Source organism: Trachinotus anak, unplaced genomic scaffold (genome assembly GCF_046630095.1).
Source record: "Trachinotus anak isolate AG129_WGS33_773 ecotype Australia unplaced genomic scaffold, CSIRO_AGI_Tana_v1 ptg000019l, whole genome shotgun sequence".
NCBI lineage: Eukaryota > Metazoa > Chordata > Actinopteri > Carangiformes > Carangidae > Trachinotus > Trachinotus anak.
In genome coordinates, this window is record NW_027273870.1 from 8,956,807 (window position 1) to 8,974,973 (window position 18,167).

General features: G+C 39.8%; 1 protein-coding gene across 3 annotated transcripts; it reads left to right on the forward strand.

The window, feature by feature from the left end:
- The first annotated feature begins 40 nt into the window (after window positions 1-40).
- LOC139636604 (multidrug and toxin extrusion protein 1-like) lies at window positions 41-15,614 on the forward strand. Of its 3 annotated transcripts, none has more exons than XM_071504820.1 (16): window positions 41-313; window positions 2,356-2,457; window positions 2,577-2,645; window positions 2,863-3,011; window positions 6,279-6,321; window positions 7,107-7,151; window positions 7,246-7,343; window positions 8,223-8,320; window positions 8,945-9,126; window positions 9,223-9,331; window positions 10,958-11,033; window positions 13,522-13,591; window positions 13,699-13,831; window positions 13,936-14,030; window positions 14,145-14,208; window positions 14,290-15,614. In XM_071504820.1, exons 1-16 carry the CDS (start codon window positions 122-124, stop codon window positions 14,529-14,531), a joined length of 1,767 nt encoding a protein of 588 aa, XP_071360921.1. In that variant the 5' UTR covers window positions 41-121; the 3' UTR covers window positions 14,532-15,614. The 3 variants fall into 3 exon arrangements, with proteins under 3 accessions (XP_071360921.1, XP_071360922.1, XP_071360923.1); XM_071504821.1 differs by lacking the exon at window positions 41-313 and adding an exon at window positions 1,322-1,459 and having other exon boundaries at window positions 14,290-14,681; XM_071504822.1 differs by lacking the exon at window positions 41-313 and adding an exon at window positions 1,807-1,945 and having other exon boundaries at window positions 14,290-14,681.
- Window positions 15,615-18,167: the final 2,553 nt, after the last annotated feature.

Consider the following 18,167-nt stretch of genomic DNA (forward strand, 5'->3'; position numbering starts at 1 on the left):
CATGCATAATGAGCTCTGCCCAGTGGTCGCGGCGCTGCAAACCCCTCCTCTGGCAGCTGGTTATGAAGCTGGTGTGACATGAGGGGCCAGGTTGTCTGTGGAGACTTGAGGTTGTTCCGCTATGGACGGTTCTGGTACAACGCCCGTGAAATGCAGTGAAGGAGTGAGGGTGGATTTAAATGCAGGGGAAGCGGCTCCTGCTGTTCAGGCGCCCGGTAAAGGCTGGGGCTTTTGCCAGAAGAGCATTCGGGGCTGCATCCCGCCGGAGTACCGACAGGAGCTGGTGCAACTTTTCCAACTAGCGGGACCAGTGGTAAGACTGAGCCGGAGAGTGTGTGCTCCCTGTGTGTGTTATCGAAGAGCAGCGTGTGTGTGTGTGAGTGTGTGTGTTTCTCTGTTCACGGACAGTGTTGCTCCCGTACTCCAGCACAGCGGATTTAAAATTGAACTGAGATCTGACGAAACCAAAATTGTGCTCACGTTTCTACCACTGTACCATTGTATATGTATTAGTTAGTTATTGGCCATGAATTCAATCATCCCTCTTTAAGATGGCAGCCTCATTGTATAAGAATACAGGTGTCACCCTGACAGCCTGGGAGTCCTTTAGGTGCTTTTTTGGGCAAACCTTCACTGAGTGGAGACTTGGGTCATTGACTGAATATGGGTCTGACCGATGTGCGGCAGAGGCGGTTGTCCCTCCCGAAAATGTCTCCCATCTCCACACAGGATCGCTCAGACCTGCCAACCTGTATGTATTTTGACAGTATCATACGCAGGTACGACTTGTCGCTGCGGACTAAGTAAAAAGTTGAATTAATTGTGCGCATGCAGTACCCACGTCCAGCAGCAAGGGGCAGCAGCGTGTAGTCAGCCGAGTGAGAGAAGAAGAAGATTCGACCAATCATAGCGCCGGGCTCAGTCCCCGAAACGTCAAGCGGGGATAACTGGCACATGTCAATCATTTCAACGAGCTGCGCGTCCGCGGCAGCAGATACAGGTTTTATGGCTCCTCATTCAGTCTCGCTGGTCCCTCAGATGAGAGCGGCTTGGAGCTGGGGTGGTGGTCAAAAGTTGACAGTGTGAATTGATTTAAGTTGACGCAGACCTGTCAAAAATATTTAACGTTGATAACGTTAGGCTAACGTAACGTAATTCGCAAGCTAGCTAGCTACCAGGCATTGAAGTTGTCCGTGTGTCGCAGATTGTTAAAAGTGACTTTTCATTAGCACTGTGCCGTTACTTACTTAACATGACAATAGATGAGGACACTTTACATCAACAATACTTCACGTCAAAACAAGTTTCTGTACCTGAAAATGAAAACATGTTACAATATACAAAATAAGTGTCACTACAAGGCCCTTCATTGAATTGAATTAAATTCACTTAGGTTTGGCACACCTGTCATTCAATAAAATATGAATCATGGAAACAATGGCCGCACGGCTGCAAACAGGTGACTAATCCTAAATGTAGATGTTCTTTCATTAGATTTCTTAAGAATATGTGATTGTGTTGTTTTTGTCATAGGCGATTCATATGTTGAATAACTTGATGGTGAGTAGGGAAATGACCATGTGCAAGGTGAAGTGGTGTGGAGGCATGTGAACTAAGCATTACACTATCATGGTACTGAAAATATTTTCCCAAGGTTAGGAGGTCTGGGTCTCTGGAGCTTAGCGAGACTGACCAAAGCCCCTCTCCACGGTTTGCTCAGTTTGGGTGGGCAGCCAGCGTGGTGGTTCTAAACATCTGCCATTTAAGAACGATGGAGGCCACTGTGCTCCTGGGAACCTGCAATGGAACAGAAATGATTTTTGTAGCCTTCCCCTGATCTGCCTCAACACAATCCTGTCTCTGGGCTCTGCAAGCAGTTCCTTCACCTTTTGTTTTGGTTTTTGCTTTGATATACATTGTCAGATGTGAGATCTTAAATAGTCAGGTGTGTGCCTTTCCAAATCACGTCCAATCAATTGAATTTACGACAGATGGATTCCAGTCAAGGTGTAGAAACATCTTAACGATGATTAAGAGAAATTAGCTGAATTCCAAGTGTCATAGCAAAAACATTTCTAAAATTATGTTTTCACTTTGTCATGGAGTATTGAGTATAGGAAAAACATATTTTGGCGTTAGGCTACAACATAAAATGTGATAAAATTGAAGGGGTCTGAATCCTCTCTGAATGCACCGTATTTGTGATATTTTTTCATGTTAAATGATAACTCTTTACTTTTTTTTTTAAGTCTATGATAACTCATGTTTATTTTTACTTTTGTATGAATGTATCTGGACTCTGTACAGTATGACCTAGAAAATGACCAAAAGGTATTGTTTATATTTGTACTCCAGGTAATTTCCCAGTTGATGATCTTTATGATCAGTTTCGTCAGCACAGTGTTCTGTGGTCACCTGGGAAAAACTGAACTTGCAGGAGTATCGTTGTCAATTGCGGTGAGGAGACTTGCTTGAGTCCTATCTGTGTTTATCCTGGTAACCCAGCCTGTCAGTTGTCACTTTAATTTGTTAATGTAAATGTTTTTTCCTGAATTATGTTCTGTTGTAATTTACAGGTGGTTAACGTCACTGGTATTTCCATTGGAACTGGTTTGTCGCTAACATGTGATACCCTCATATCTCAGGTAGTGTCCTCACCAGAGGTTGTTCTTTCTTTGTTTATCTAACCAAGACAAACACAAGCAGTACTGCTGGGTTCCCAGGTTATCCTGGGGTCCCCTTATAAACAATTCAACAATGAGCTTTTGTATCATGTTAGCTTTCTTTGACCAGTTATACCCTTGAATATTTGTGTGATTTGGTGTCTTCTTATTTGAGTATCTGTGTGCCTGTTTCATGCAGACGTATGGGAGCGGTAACTTGAAGCGTGTGGGTGTGATTCTCCAGAGGGGGATTCTGATTCTGCTGCTGGCCTGTTTCCCCTGCTGGGCCATCCTCATAAACACTGAACCTCTCCTACTTGCTGTCAAACAGAGCCCAGAGGTCGCCAGGTCAGTCATTACTTAATCCCCAAAACAACACATGCCTTCAGCATCTCTTTCAGTGACACTGCCAGACATGGAGTTTTATCTGGACAATCTACACTTTTAGAAATTTTGAAATGGAATGAAAGCGATTACTTAATGCTGTTTATTGAGAGAATTTATTTACTTACACTTACCTTACTTGGCTACTTGGGGGGAGCAAAAACAAGCTGTCAACACAACACTGACACATCACCTTTTAAGTTGATACGGCAAACTTGCTAGCAAGTAGTTGCTTATTTACTCATCCAGCAGATACGGAGCAACATTGGCTTTCATTTGGAGTTGTGCTCCTGGCCACCCTATTAATGTATGTCCTATATTCAGTCTGCTTTTATTGTTACATAAGGAAACATCCAGCTGATCATTGTAATCAGTGTCAACTAAAGGAGACAGTGGAGGATGTTTTGATTTCATGTAGGAAATATGAAGAAGGTTGACAGGGCTACAGAAGCTAGGGCGAATTGAGATCAGTGTAAAGATGTGCTTGAGGGTGGGGATACAGTTGAGAGGAGGAAATGTCTGTTTAGGTTTTTGAAAGAAACCGGTCTAATTACAAGACTGTAATGGGTGGATAATACCAGAAGGAGGAGGTAATGTAGTATAATGGATGCAAACTTCCATTAAACCCCAACGAAGGGGAGGACTGCAGTCGAAAAGTCAAAATAATCTCCTTTCCTAACCACTTTTCCTTGACCTGAATGGAAAACATCATGAGGTTAAGGAAAGATGTAAAGGACAATTCATAAAGACCCTTGAAAAGATGATGGTGATACAGAGAGACTTCAGCTGAACTTTGACAAGGATTTTTTGTAAAACCAACTTTATTTATAATACATGGACGATAATTGTTCCTTTCCCAACCACAAAAACAAACAGGGTTGAAATAAGAGAACATGAAAGGAATATACAAGCAGAGAAAGCTGACCCATTAACATAATAATTAAATAAAAATAAGAAACTGAACAAGAGGTCAGAATAAATTGTATTCAGACATAAGTAGGCTATATAGAGTTTCCAATAAGCAAGTTTTTGACATTTTTATGCATTTGTTAAGTGGAGAAAATTGATTTTTAGTGCTTTATACAATGGGAAGGGATTTTGTAAAATCTTATGCAGTATTTTGTTTTAACGATATTGTTAACTGGAAATCTGGACAGAAAGAATCATTTATGGATTTGGAACTCACACAAGCATTTCCATAAGTTTGTAAATTATGTCACAAACATAAAACAGATGCACTATTGTTTCCATTTTTATGTGGGTCTGCCGGGGTTAAACTACAGTAGTGTGTCCAATACATCCATAGATGCGTTGTTTAAAATGTTTCTGTGGCAAGGAATTGTGGGACAGCATTTTCCCCTTTCCTTTTGTGAAGGATGGTCTAGTGCTTCCTATGCTGAAGGACATAAGATAGGAAACACTGAATCTCCTTACCTTATGATTTTGAGAATTCAAACAGCTCTTATAATGACTGCCACTTAGATACTTCTGGGTCATTTCATGCTGTTAGGAAGCTTCCTAAGCAAAAAAGACTTTTCAACTGCAGCCCTGGTTTGGTCTCCACCAGCTCCTGAGAGGGATGTGGCTGTTTAGATGCTAAATGGTCCACTGCTATGTCACATGTTAGGATGACTGCACCCAAATGCAGACAACACAAGCAAGCAGTCAGGAACAGAACAGTGGAGATCCAACTAGGGAATTACAAACAGGAAACAACCAAATTTGAAATGCTGGAGACACGAGGGAAACACGGAACAGAACAGAAAATTCCAAGGGAACAAAACTGACTCAGGGAAAGACAGACTTAACTACACAAGGAAGGCAGGGAAGATTGGATAAAGGTGAAATACATTAGGGTGGGGCAGACAATCACAATGGAGGGACACTGGACAAACACAGGAAGTAAAACAGCTGTGAGAAACACAAGGGAAGAAATTCCAAAGTAAAACAGGAAATCAACAAAAGTCCAAACATTAAGAGTCAAAACAGGGCAGACCATGTCATGCTTCTGCTGTTTGGTGCTGGGCATGTAGTGTATAGCACCCATTCACAATAAGGGCCCCTACTGAACTACTACAACAGCAGAAGTCTGTCCCTAACAGACTGGCAGTGACTTAGTCAAGTCAAATCAACTTTATTTCTAGAGACCATTTAAACACAGCTTGAGCTGACCAAAGTGCTATACAAAGGACATTAAGATAAATAAAAGTAACTAAAACAAATGTATAAAATAAGCATACTAAATATACTATCTACATAATAAACATATTAACAAAAACAAGAAACAACAAATAGCAAATACACAATTATGAACATGACAAAGGACTTAAAGGTTAGTGAGCCAAAAAGCCAAGTGAATAAAATAGTGTCTTTCGATTTAAAAATAGAGATAGAGGGAGTACATCTAGTTTTAGTTGTGACTGTGGGACATACAAGACAGGTGAGTGATGAAGTCACAGTGTATCTGTAGGCATTGAAATAAAGAGCAGGACAAATCAGGTGCATTAAGGTGCAAGGAGTGAGAGAGTAGGAAAAGTTGAATTGTGTCCTGTGCTTCTCTTACATCGTACTTCTGTCTCATTTCAATCTCATACAAAGCGTATATATTCAGCTTTGTAGTGGTCAAAACCACTTTTGACTGGTAAGCAGGGGTTGACAGAAACAGAGAACTGTACTTTACTGTACATTTTTTGAGTATATACTTTTTTTTTGGAAACTTGTGACTTTTATTCTGCTACATTTAAAGATAAATACTGTACTTTTGACTCCACTACATTTCTATTATTGTTACTGTTATTGTACTTGTTACTTTAAAGATGCAAAGATTTTAGTCAGTGGAATGAATTTTATTTTATTTTCTAAAATGAAAAACCAATCACAGTTAACTCCTACTGCATTTTTGAACAGCTCAATTTGAACTTGGCAAGGGCCAAACAAAGGTTGTGTTAGATAAAGATGAGGCAGAGCACCACAGCCTTATCTGAAGTCCATGTTTGAATTTTTAGAAATAAAGAAAGATTTCTTTCTTTTTAAATATTTACTGTTTCTAAACTTCATCACTGCTTAAAAAGAAATAAGACTCAAAAGAAAAGTCACCATGAACTTTGATAAAGATTTTCACAGAAAGAAGAATCCTAATGACTCGTAACCTCATACATTCCCATTTTATGTACAATATCCCACAATATCACATGCAAACATTATTTGTTCTGTTTGTCTTTCTGCATGAAGTCTCTCCCAGCTGTATGTGAAGATCTTCATGCCTGCTCTGCCGGTGAGTTTGATACATTTTAGACACTAATACAATAGTTACAAAACTCTCAAAGAGGTCATGTTAGCACCATGTCTCTATGGATGCCAGTGTTGCTCTGTTTGGTCCAGACTGAAATATCTCAAAATCCAGTCTGTTCATTGGATGTATTTCTATGACATTTGGTACAAATATTCCCATACATACATCCCAGAGGATGAATCCTGCCGACTTTGGTGATCCCCTGACTTTTCATCCAGCACAACTGGCAGGTTTTTGGGTTGCTATTGAAATTTTTTCATCTATAGGAATGATTATCATGACATTAGTTTCAGCGATTTCATTTTGCACTGTCACCAGATCAAAATTTTAATTTGTCAGATACTGTGGTTTATGACTAAATATTTGCATAATTATAACATTGTCTTAAGTCTTGGCTTTACTTTGGTTATGTCCACAACACCACGGCTTTATTTTAAAACAGCGTTTTGCAACAAAAACAATGTCTGTTCTGAAGACTGTTTAAGCTTGTATTTGAAACAATCTCCATCCATACTATCACACCTGAAAATGCATACATTCATGACCATTCATGTACACTGGCCATGCATCTGCTAAACATCATCATGCTAGCATTGTCATTGTGAGGCACAGTGGCCATTGTGAGGCCACTAAGTGCCTAAGTGCAGCCTCTTAGATCTGCTAGCAGGGCTGCAGACTCACAGTCGTGTCTTATTGCTTAAACAATACTCTTATACTCTACCTATGTTAAAGTGACACTGTTGCAATTTCATGTTTTCCTCCCTCAGGCAGCTTTTATGTACCAGCTGCAAGGGAGGTATCTACAAAATCAGGTGACACTTTTTTCTTGTTCTCAAATTTTCTTGACAGAAACTTCATTCTGCCATTAAAATGAATATTGAGCCAATGTTGTGCTGTACGTTACAGGGAATTATATGGCCTCAGGTGATAACTGGGGCAATTGCAAATATCCTCAATGCAGTCATCAACTACATCTTCCTCTATCGTCTGGATTTGGGTGTTGCGTAAGTTTTCCCACATCATTATTATAATAGAGCTCAATAATTATTAGTGTATTTGGTACTCAATTGCTTATAATGACTTAATGACTTTAGTTATGTTGGCCATTCCATCAATCTGTCCAAGCCCAATAATCAGACTGAATATTGGGTAACAATGTACACAGATTTTAAGTCTTTTTACACCAAAATTAGCGACTATAAGTGGGTTTTTAAAATGCTGGTAAACCTGCTAAAAAAGGCGAAAAAAGACTCCTTTAATGCTGCCAGCCGAGTGTGCTTTTCTGATCGGAGAGAAGAGACACACAACTGTGGAAAGCAATGTCATCATATTCAGTTACACATCACACACACACACAGACGCAAGGGAGAAAGTGAGCTCTTAGCTGCCTTGCAGACTCTCATCCCCGGGTTGGTGCTCCTGTAAGCATGGAGCCTCCGTATGAGACTCTTCGATTGGTGATTGTGTGTTTTTTATGACTCTTTAATCTCCAAGCGCTGTGTAGCTATGGTGTTTCTGGTTTAACAGCACCACGCTGGGCAATTTATAATTTCTACACTCTGAAAGACGTCACAGCACAGAAAAGGGGAGACACCCAAGTGTTGTGTTTACATCACTGCCAATTGGAGCTAGAGCCGATTAATACCTGTGTCTACTACAGAGTCATTTGACTCGGGAGGGAATGCCGATTGTACCCTTTTCCATTGTGGACAAAAACCTGATGTTAGCATGTCTTGGCAGGTTTTTTTTGACCAGTGGAAAAGGGGCTATAGTAACATCCTTAAGAACCCAAATGACTATTTGAACAAAACATACATAAAAAGTCAAAAATGTTTTTACCAACATTTCTTCTTTGCTCTAAAATCTGATATTTTTATTTTAAGTGGATCTGCAGCAGCCAATGCCATATCTCAGTATTTGTTGGCAGTGGTCTTATATGTTTACATCTGCTGGAGGGGCCTGCACAAGGCCACATGGGGAGGTAAGATGTCTTCCAGTCTTAGACCACCACATGAAATGATTGAAATTAGTTTTTTTTCTTTTTATGTAGTTGATGGTATTAATTTTCTCATTCTCTCTAATTTTGTCCGTCGTCATTTTTCAAGTTAGTGGTCTTTCACAACAATAGTTGTCAATTGTTAACGTTCCAGTGCATAATGATTGACAAAATTAGTAACACTCTATAACTGTGTAATGTAGTGTGGAGGAGAGGTTACAATTGTGACGTAGCTGCTCAGGGTTAGCACGTTTAAGTTCCATCATTTGTCAGAACACATACATAGACTAGCTATTAATTTACTAGTAATACAGTAAAGTAGTATTCTGGTCCTTTTCTGAAGTAAAAGATTGCATGATAAGTTATGTATTGAGTGAGCACTTTCAACCTCTATTTAACGCTAAGCCCATTTTATTATTATTTCTAAAACACACCTGCAGCATTTGAATAGTTTCAAATGCTGAACTCAAATTAATACATTTTCTCACATCAGCACATGGCCAAGCTACTGCTAACATGAACTGAAAAATTTAAACGTAAATTACCGTAAATGAAAAGGTATTATTGCATTCTACACACTTGCTTAACTTCTGGACCCCTGACCCATAGGTTGGTCACTCGACTGTCTACAGGAGTGGGGACCCTTCGTCCAGTTGGCCATTCCCAGTATGCTCATGCTCTGTCTAGAGTGGTGGATGTTTGAGGTGGGAGGATTCCTGGCAGGTGTGATTAGTGAGGCTGAGCTGGGAGCTCAGTCAATAACATATCAGCTGGCTGTTGTAGCTTACATGGTAATTATAATTGCTGATTCACTGCTTGTGCATAGGCCATTGCTCCAGTGAAATTATATTTACAGAAAAGGTATTACCTTTCTATTTTTCCCACAGTTCCCATTAGGATTCTCTGCTGCTGCTAGTGTACGGGTTGGAAATGCTCTTGGTGCAGGAAACATAGAGCAGGCCAAGTTATCATGTAAAGTCCCCATCATCTGCGCATGTAAGAACCAACACAGAAAGTTTTGAAAGTACTGAAATGCCTTTACCTCTTTGGGCCAGTGGTTTCACATGAAGCTCTAAAGTGTTCAGTTTTAAATAAATGATAAAATAAATAATCATATGAATAACTTCTGTAAAATATATAAATGAAACAATAGTTTGTGAAACCCGAATCATTATCCTTAAATGTTTGTAGTTTTATCGAGTTTTATAGAACTACATTTTTATTTGATAATAGATTTTTTTAGTGCCTGTAAGTCTGTTTTTTAATTCCATTATAGTATTTTTCCCAATAACACTTGTTTCATGTCAAGTTGAATTTTTAATGTTACATTTCATAAAATAAAAAGTACTATGAGGGTATGTAGGTGAGAAGATTTTAGATTCTGGATTTTACAGAGAGCCAGTGAGAGAAGTGATTATGGGAGAAATATGATGTAAATATAATATGATGATATATATGAATATATAATTTAAAGAACTTTTTGCAATACTTGTTGGGGCAGCCTGATATTAAATACTTGCCATAATCCAACCTAGAAGTAATAAACAGACCGTTTATAGACAGGATGTGCCTGATTTTTGCGTTGTCCTTGAAGTTTGTTTTATGTGGGAGTTAAAAGGCATGTCCTGATCAAAGATGACTCTGAGGTTACTTGCAGTGGTGCTGGAGGCCAGGGCATTGCCCTCATACTGTTACCTTTCATGTCAGTGATGTTACATATACATGTCCTTTGCCTCTCTTCGTAGCTAGCAAACAATTGCTATCACATTTCAATTTTCAACAGAAATTCAAACAAGAGGCAGATGCTATAATTTACAGATTTACCCTTAAACGTTTCTCATGATGTTCCCTGACACTGGCTACAACTCACATCATCAGGGGCTCCACTTCAGGGTTTTTTATGGGAGGTTTTTAAGGGGTTTATATTTGTGTCCCATCAACACAAAAAAAACCCTTTACACAAGTCACGTGAAGCACATTAAAACATATACACTTAAAAGGGAAAATGCGTAGTAATACATGAGAAATTATCATCTGAAAATGATGTGTTGATAAAGTGAAATTATACTTTTTTTTAAAGCCATACAGTATCAGGACAAACACAAATTGATACCATTTTGTTGATGGAGTAATCACCATGTAGTTGTCAGGGTCATTATGGTCGGCCGTTGTTTCCTGCATGGGCCTTATAACCAGAATTGCAGCTCTGTCCCAAAAATAGTCTATTGTGTTCCCAGAACCTTAAGAATACATTTATGTTTGTATAGATTTTTAGTCTGACTTATTAAAACATTCTTCCATTGGCTGTTTATCTCAGAGATCATTTTGCAATTTATTTGACCATTGGCCCATCACAGGACATATCACTAAATTCAATCCACAAATTGCATTGAAAATAATTACACTTTATGTTGTTTATAGTGCATTGTAAATGTATTATTGATGCCAAAATGTCCTCTGTTTTGATGTACTAACTGCAGTTCTCATCTAGCAGTACAAATGGAATGTCTGAGTTCTTGTCTTTTCCCCTTTTATTTAAATATATGTACTGTTTTAAACAAATTATCTTCCTCCAGTGCAACTTTTTTAACAATATATTTTGCCTTTTCTTTCTTGTTGCAGTCATCATTGCATGTTTTGTTGGAGCTAGTCTCAGCCTCGCCAGAAATGTCATTGGATACATTTTCACCTCAGAGCAGTGAGTAAAATCTCTGGCACAATAACCTTTCACTTTCATGCACTGACAATTATTCAGCTGTTATGTCTTTGTCTTGTCACAGTCTATGTACCAGTTTCACATTGTTTTTCAGACTGTCACATATTAAACGAGTCATCATAATCGTCATGCTGACTCACAAACATTGATCTCCTTACTGGTGACGGCAAAGCCAGCACTGTTAAGACAGCTAGTCCTCTCATCTTCAGAGGCCACCCAGTTAGTTCCATTTCAGTGTACCTAAACAAACTTAATTAACTAACATGAGAACACTCTTCCCAGTCTTGAGTGAAATATAACATATGTTAGCCATGATGGTAGTCAAGAAACAGATACTAAAGATGATTTTTCATGAAGGTTATTGTGTTATTATGTCATATTATATGTGTCTTGTTGCAATTTGAGATATGGAGGAAAGATCTTGTTCATGTGCAATGTCGGTACGTGTTCATCATATTTTTCAGTTGGCCTTGAGATATTTAGATACAGTGGCATCCAAAGTCTGAGATAACCTTGAAAATCTCTAATATTTTCATGTAAACCTGTAAATAATCAGAAAGATTTAAGATTTAAAAACATTTAAAGAAATTATGTTATGTAAAATGAAGAAGAAATCTTTAAGATTTCCAGGTCAGCAACCAAATTTAAGCAAATTTGGGGCATTGAAGAACTTAATTCCTTTGTACAAGAAGGTCAGATTTCCTTGAGTTGAATCCCTTCCATTGAAGCATGTGCTCAGATGACACTCAGGTGGATTTTATCTAATAATCAGAGGCTTGTTCTAGTAACTCAACATGCAGCCAGTGTTCACTTGTTAAAATAAGGCTGTGCCTCAAGTTTCCAGCAGATCATTACTTACTGTTAGAAGTCAAATTTATATTCTAAGCAAAGAGGGGCTGTCTCTGCTTCAAAATATGGCTGGACTAAATGTTTGGGGTCAGTCCATAGAACTTAAAACCACTTAGCAGAAATTGGATAAGCTGATCAAAGCACAATTGGGCAGACCAAAAGTGACCACATTATCAGAAAATAAATACATCATGCTTATCTCCCTGAGAGATAAAAAAAGAACTTCATCACACATACAGAATTTGCTAAATTAAGAACCCAAGGCTCCAATAAGCAAAAGTACAGTCAAAAGAAAGCTGTCATATAGCAGTTTCTGAGGACAAGTAGCAATTTCTAAACCACTTCTCAGCAGGGGAAACTTGGCCTAAGCTTGGGGTGGGCTAGTAAATACCAACATTTCACAGTGGATGACGGGAAAAGGTCTTATTTGAGCTGTATGGCAGTAAGCAGAAGGGTGCGTGTAAGGAGCCAACGAGAATGATACCACAAACTGACAGTGAAACATGATGGTGGATACCTGCACTGAACTTACTGCACCCTGACCACTTCATTCTTCAGACATGATAAGCCCTCTGGTTTGCATCTGTGTTGAGAAGGATTCATACTGCAGCAAGCTAATAACCCCAATCACACCCCAAAGCTTCGCAAGGACTACTCAGACTAGTGGTTCCCAACCTGTTGGCTGGTGCCCACTGGTGGGCTGCGAAGGTAATGCAAGTGGGTCGACAAATCATTTGATAAACAGTAAAATTTTGGTGAAAAGATGTAGTTATAGAAAATATAATAATAATATAGGTAATGTTTTTAAAACCACTTTGCCTCCAGACCACATTGTATACTTGTTTGCTATGTCAGTGATTGTGTGATTGGGATTTACATCCATGGCAGAAGCTGGAGTATCAAAATGGATAGCTGGTTAGCAACAGGAAGAGTTAAAAGGCAAGTGAATTAAGAGACAGATGGTAAATCAACAAGTGATCTCTCCCATGTCAACTAAAAAAGAATGGAGCTTTCCCTGCTTTCAGTTCTATATTGAATGTTCGATCGCTATCCTTAAAATAAAAAGGGCTCTGAGAAGGCATTATTTGGCCTGTTTTCTTATGGGGTCGGATGTGGGCCACCAACATTTTTGAGATTTTCAAATGAGCCTTGAGCTGGAAAAGGTATGGGACCACTGACTTAGACCAAAGAAGACCAAGCAGTCCTGACTGTCAATACACTTTTTTTCCACAGTCACCTGACCTCAACTCCATTGAACATTTATGGTGGCACTTGAAGACTGAGAAAGCCAAGCATTCTGTGACGCTACAAGAAGGTCTTTGATATGATGTCAGATCCTGCAGGGATTACATGTTTGATCAGATTTTGCACAAAGTTGTGGAGTCCTTGCCGGCTTGAATGCATGCTGTCAATAAGTAAAAGGAGGACATATTAAAAACTAAGATATTCATTAATGTTTCATACAATTTGTAATGAAAAAAAAATTGTACTACAGTCAAAACAAATGCAAAATTAAACATTAAATTACCATTAACTAATGGTCTCAGACTTTTGGTCCCCACTGTACATAAACAAAGATAAGATGTACTGAATCTCCATCTGTATTGTTTCTGTTTTTTAGAGACATTTTACAGAGGGTTGCCGACGTCATGTTCATATTTGGTTTCCTGCATCTTGCTGATGCCATTGCGGTGAGAAACAATTTTGGCAACAATGTCATCCTTTTGATATCTGATATTGACAGAATATTAGCTGAAATGACAGAATGTTTTCAACCGGATCTGTTTGACGTCAACAGGGTGTGGCAGGAGGAGTTCTTAGAGGAGCAGGAAAACAGTTGGTTGGTGCTCTGTGCAACCTGGTAGGATACTACTTCATTGGCTTCCCCATTGGCGTGTCCCTAATGTTTGCAGCGAACATGGGGATTGTAGGTAAGAAAAGACCAATAGTGTCTTGAAATTCTAATGTAGCCACTTCTCCTGTTTGTCAAGTAACATTCAGGACAGCCATTAAAACCCTTTCATCTCTGTAATAGGACTATGGACAGGGCTTACAGTTTGTGTGCTAGTGCAGTCGATTTTCTTCATTGCATTTCTGTGCAAACTTGATTGGAAGAAGGCTGCTAAAGAGGTGCGTATCAACAGTACATCCCTTGACCAATCAAAATGGTCGAGGAAATTTGTCCTGAGCTCCATTTGAGGTTGAAACAAGCTACTGACAGCTGTTCTTAATGTCTACATTCAGGCTCTTGTGAGAGCAGGAGTCCAGGTCAAAGAAGAAAAAGAGATGGTTAGGATGGAAAACACAGGTAAACACCAGCACACGAACTGAAACATCCCTTGTGTGGCAGTTTAACATTAACACTAAAGGTTCTCCCTCAAACCTCCAGACCCGAAACACAACCAGGCCCAGGTCACTACTACTGCATCCAGTTGTGAGGGTACTGAGGAGGATCCTACATACCAGGAGGTGCATGGCCCAGGACAGAGTACATCCACTAGTACTACAGTGGGAGATGTTCTCTCAGTAACGCAACTTGTTTTACGCCGTGGACTGACATTGCTGGTTATGGTTGTCATCCTTGTCGCTGGAATCTTTGCCAGCGACCTCCTCATCAGGCTGCTGAAATGAGTCCTCCCATGATGCAGACTAACGGTTGTTAAGCTTGATAGCATAAAGTTCCACTAAACAATATTTTTATGTTAACATTTAATGACCTTATAGTATAAAAGGGTTATTCATGCTGTTGATCCCACTGAGGATCAACAGTTCAGTCTGCAGCTTTATGCAGCCTTCAGTGCAGCCGTCAACCCTTTCATACTGTACGCAAATAGGCAGCCACTCAATGACAGCAAACTGAATTAAACAAGGTGAGAGGAGTTGAACATATAGCAGGCCAAAGGGACCCAGGTAGCTATGTTTGAGGATGTAGGAGACCAAACCAGAGAATACTCATGTTGCAGTCTTTCTGTAAAATGTGGCAGTAACATCAGACAGGTGTTTGCTGTCATGATAGCCATAACAAAATAGGATGTAGTACTTAATGCCACAGTTTTTTTTAAACTGTGATTTTATTTTGGGGTTTTGTGAAAAAATGTGACTTTAAGGAACCTTATAGGGCATGCAATGTTTGATTCAGCGTTCAAATGTTATGTCTGAATCCCCATAACAAGCAGTAAGAGTGCTGTACATCTCTATGTTTCATTTAGAGCATGCCAAAGTTCAGTAGCTCAGGTAGGGTTAAAAAGGCCATTCCAGGGTGTTTCAATTTTGAGTAACAATTTCAAGACTTTAACAGTCTGCTTGGTCAGGTTAAATGAAGACAAATGTAAGTACATTTTTCAGTAGGAATACAGAAATACAAATAGTGACAGCACATGGAGTGCTGTCACTATTTGTGAGACACAGTGGAGACAGCTGAGACACTTTGTAAGATTGTATGACACTTGCGCTCCTTATCTTGTCATCAGAGAGAGCATCAGTGGAATGTAGTATGTAAATGATTTGCGTTTACTGTTCTCTAAATGTGTGCATCTCAGCAATACACCCACCACTCAAAATAAATGAGGAGTGTTACTTGCCAAATACCAAAAACGGTAATCAAAGGGAAATTCAGCATAACCAAAGACACGTAAGCAATACACTGACAGTATATTCTGTAATAAGTAGTATTCTCATCTCTTTTCTCAATTTAAATAAATAGTTAAATCATCAGTATAACTGTTGTATGTATGTGTGTAAACAACAGTACTTCAAATTACCAAACCATGCAAGCATAGGGTAATAACACAACTCACGGTTGAGTCCAGAGAACATTTGTGTTGAAAGTTGAATTGCTTTTGTGTTTTGTTTGCTTAGAGATGAACTACAACTTGTTAGAATCGTCAGCGTGCCGCCAATAACCAGTCACTACTGAACACACAACACTCATGTTTTTGAAACGTTGCCACATGTCACAGACAGAAGCAAATGGTTTTAACAAAGCACAGAGGGTCATCTTGACACCTCCAGAATCTGAGCTGAAGCTGTGCAGGATGGGTCTTGTGTACAAACACAGAGCTTTAAGGATAGAGCAGTCATTGCCATAGCTACCACTGAGGACACTGAGGTCATGTCCTCTGTATGTTTTTTGAGAAATGTGGGGAACTTGTAAAAAACTAAGAAACTGTAACTCATGGTTGTATGTCATATATCACACAGCCAAAGCATCACACACATTAGCACCACCTTTCAACACGTACTTGATCCAAGTAATACAGGGCAAGAATCACCGGTATTAATACCAATATTGATACTTTTTATTATTAAAAGGGACTTTCATGAGGGGAGAGCTGTGTGTCATGACTTATGAGGTACATGCATCATCAATAGGCCAAATTTTAATGTAATTATTTAATTTTAAGGACCACTAAATGATTTGGTTAGCAATCATTTTAAGACAGAATTTACACCAGTCAGCCATAACAATATGACCACTGACAGGTGACGTACATAACATTGATTATCTTGTTACAATGGCACCTGGCAGAGGATGGTATATATATTACACAGCAAGTGAACATTTCATCCTTTAAGTTAATGTGTTGGAAGCAGAAAAAATGGGGAAGCATAAGCATTTGAGTGACTTTGACAAGGACCAAAAAGTGATGGTTAGACTACTGGGTCAGAGCATCTCCAAAACTGCAGGACTGCAAGGTCAATCAATTCAATCAAGCATCTGTGGTATGTGATGGAAAAACAAGTCCTATCCATGGAGGCCCCACCTCACAACTTACAGCACTTAAAGGATCTGTTACTGATGGCTTGGTGCCAGATACCACAGCATACCTTCAGAGATCTCGTGGAGTCCATGCCTTGACGAGTCAGAGCTGTTTGGTGGCAAAAGGGGGAGCGACTCAATATCGTGGTCATAATATGGCTGATCAGTGTACACCTGCCACTTGTGAGACCTGGGTTGATTCCAACTGAAGCATGTACAGCGCTTCACTTTTTCCACATTTTGTTATGTTACAGCCTTATTCCAAAATGGATTAAATACATTTTTTACCTCAAAATTCTACACACAATACCTCATAATGACAAAGTGAAAAAAGTTTGCTTTATAAAAAAATATAACATGTTTTTTGGCCAAGTATTCACAGCCTTTGCTCAATACTTTGTTGAAGCACGTTTGGCAGCAATTACAGCCTCAAGTCTTTTTGAGTATGATGCTACAAGCTTGGCACACCTATGTTTGGGCAGTTTCTCCCATTCTTCTTTGCAGAACCTCTCAAGCTCCATCAGGCTGGATGGAGAACGTCATTGCACAGCCATTTTCAGATTTCTCCAGAGATGTTCAATCAGGTTCAAGTCTGGGCTCTGGTTGGGCCACTCAAGGACATTCACAGAGTTGTCTCAAAGCCACTCCTTTGTTATCTTGGCTGTGTGCTTAGGGTCGATGTCCTGTTGGAAGCTGAACCTTCGCCCCAGTCCGAGGTCCAGAGCACTCTTGAGCAGGTTATCATCGAGGATGTCTCTGTACATTGCTGCATTCATCTTTCCCTCGACCCTGACTAGTCTCCCAGTTCCTGCTGCTGAAAAACATCCCCACAGCATGATGCTGCCATCACTTTGCTTCACTGTAGGGATGGTATTGGCCAGGTGATGAGCGGTGCCTGGTTTCCTCCAGACATGATGCTTGGCATTCAGGACAAAGAGTTCAATCTTTGTTTCATCAGACCAGAGAATTTTGTTTCTCGTGGTCTGAGAGTCCTTCAGGTGCCTTTTGGCAAACTCCAGACGGGGTGTCATGTGCCTTTTACTGAGGAGTGGCTTCCGTCTGGCCACTCTACCATACAGGCCTGATTAGTGGAGTGCTGCAGAAATGGTTGTTCTTCTGGAAGGTTCTCTCTCAACAGAGCAACGCTGGAGCACTGTCAAAGTGACCATCGGGTTCTTGAATACCACCCTGACTAAGGCCCTTCTGCCCCGATCGCTCAGATTGGCCAGGCGGCCAGCTCTAGGAAGAGTCCTGGTGGTTCCAAACTTCTTCCATTTACGGATGATGGAGGCCACTGTGCTCATTGGGACCTTCAATGCTGCAGAAATCTTTCTGTACCCTTCCTCAGATCTGTGCATCAACACAGTCCTGTCTCGAAGGTCTGCAGACAATTCCTCGGACTTCATGGCTTGGTTTGTGCTCTGACATGCACTGTCAACTATTGGACCTTATATAGACAGATGTGTGCCTTTCCAAATCATGTCCAATCAACTGAATTTACCACAGGT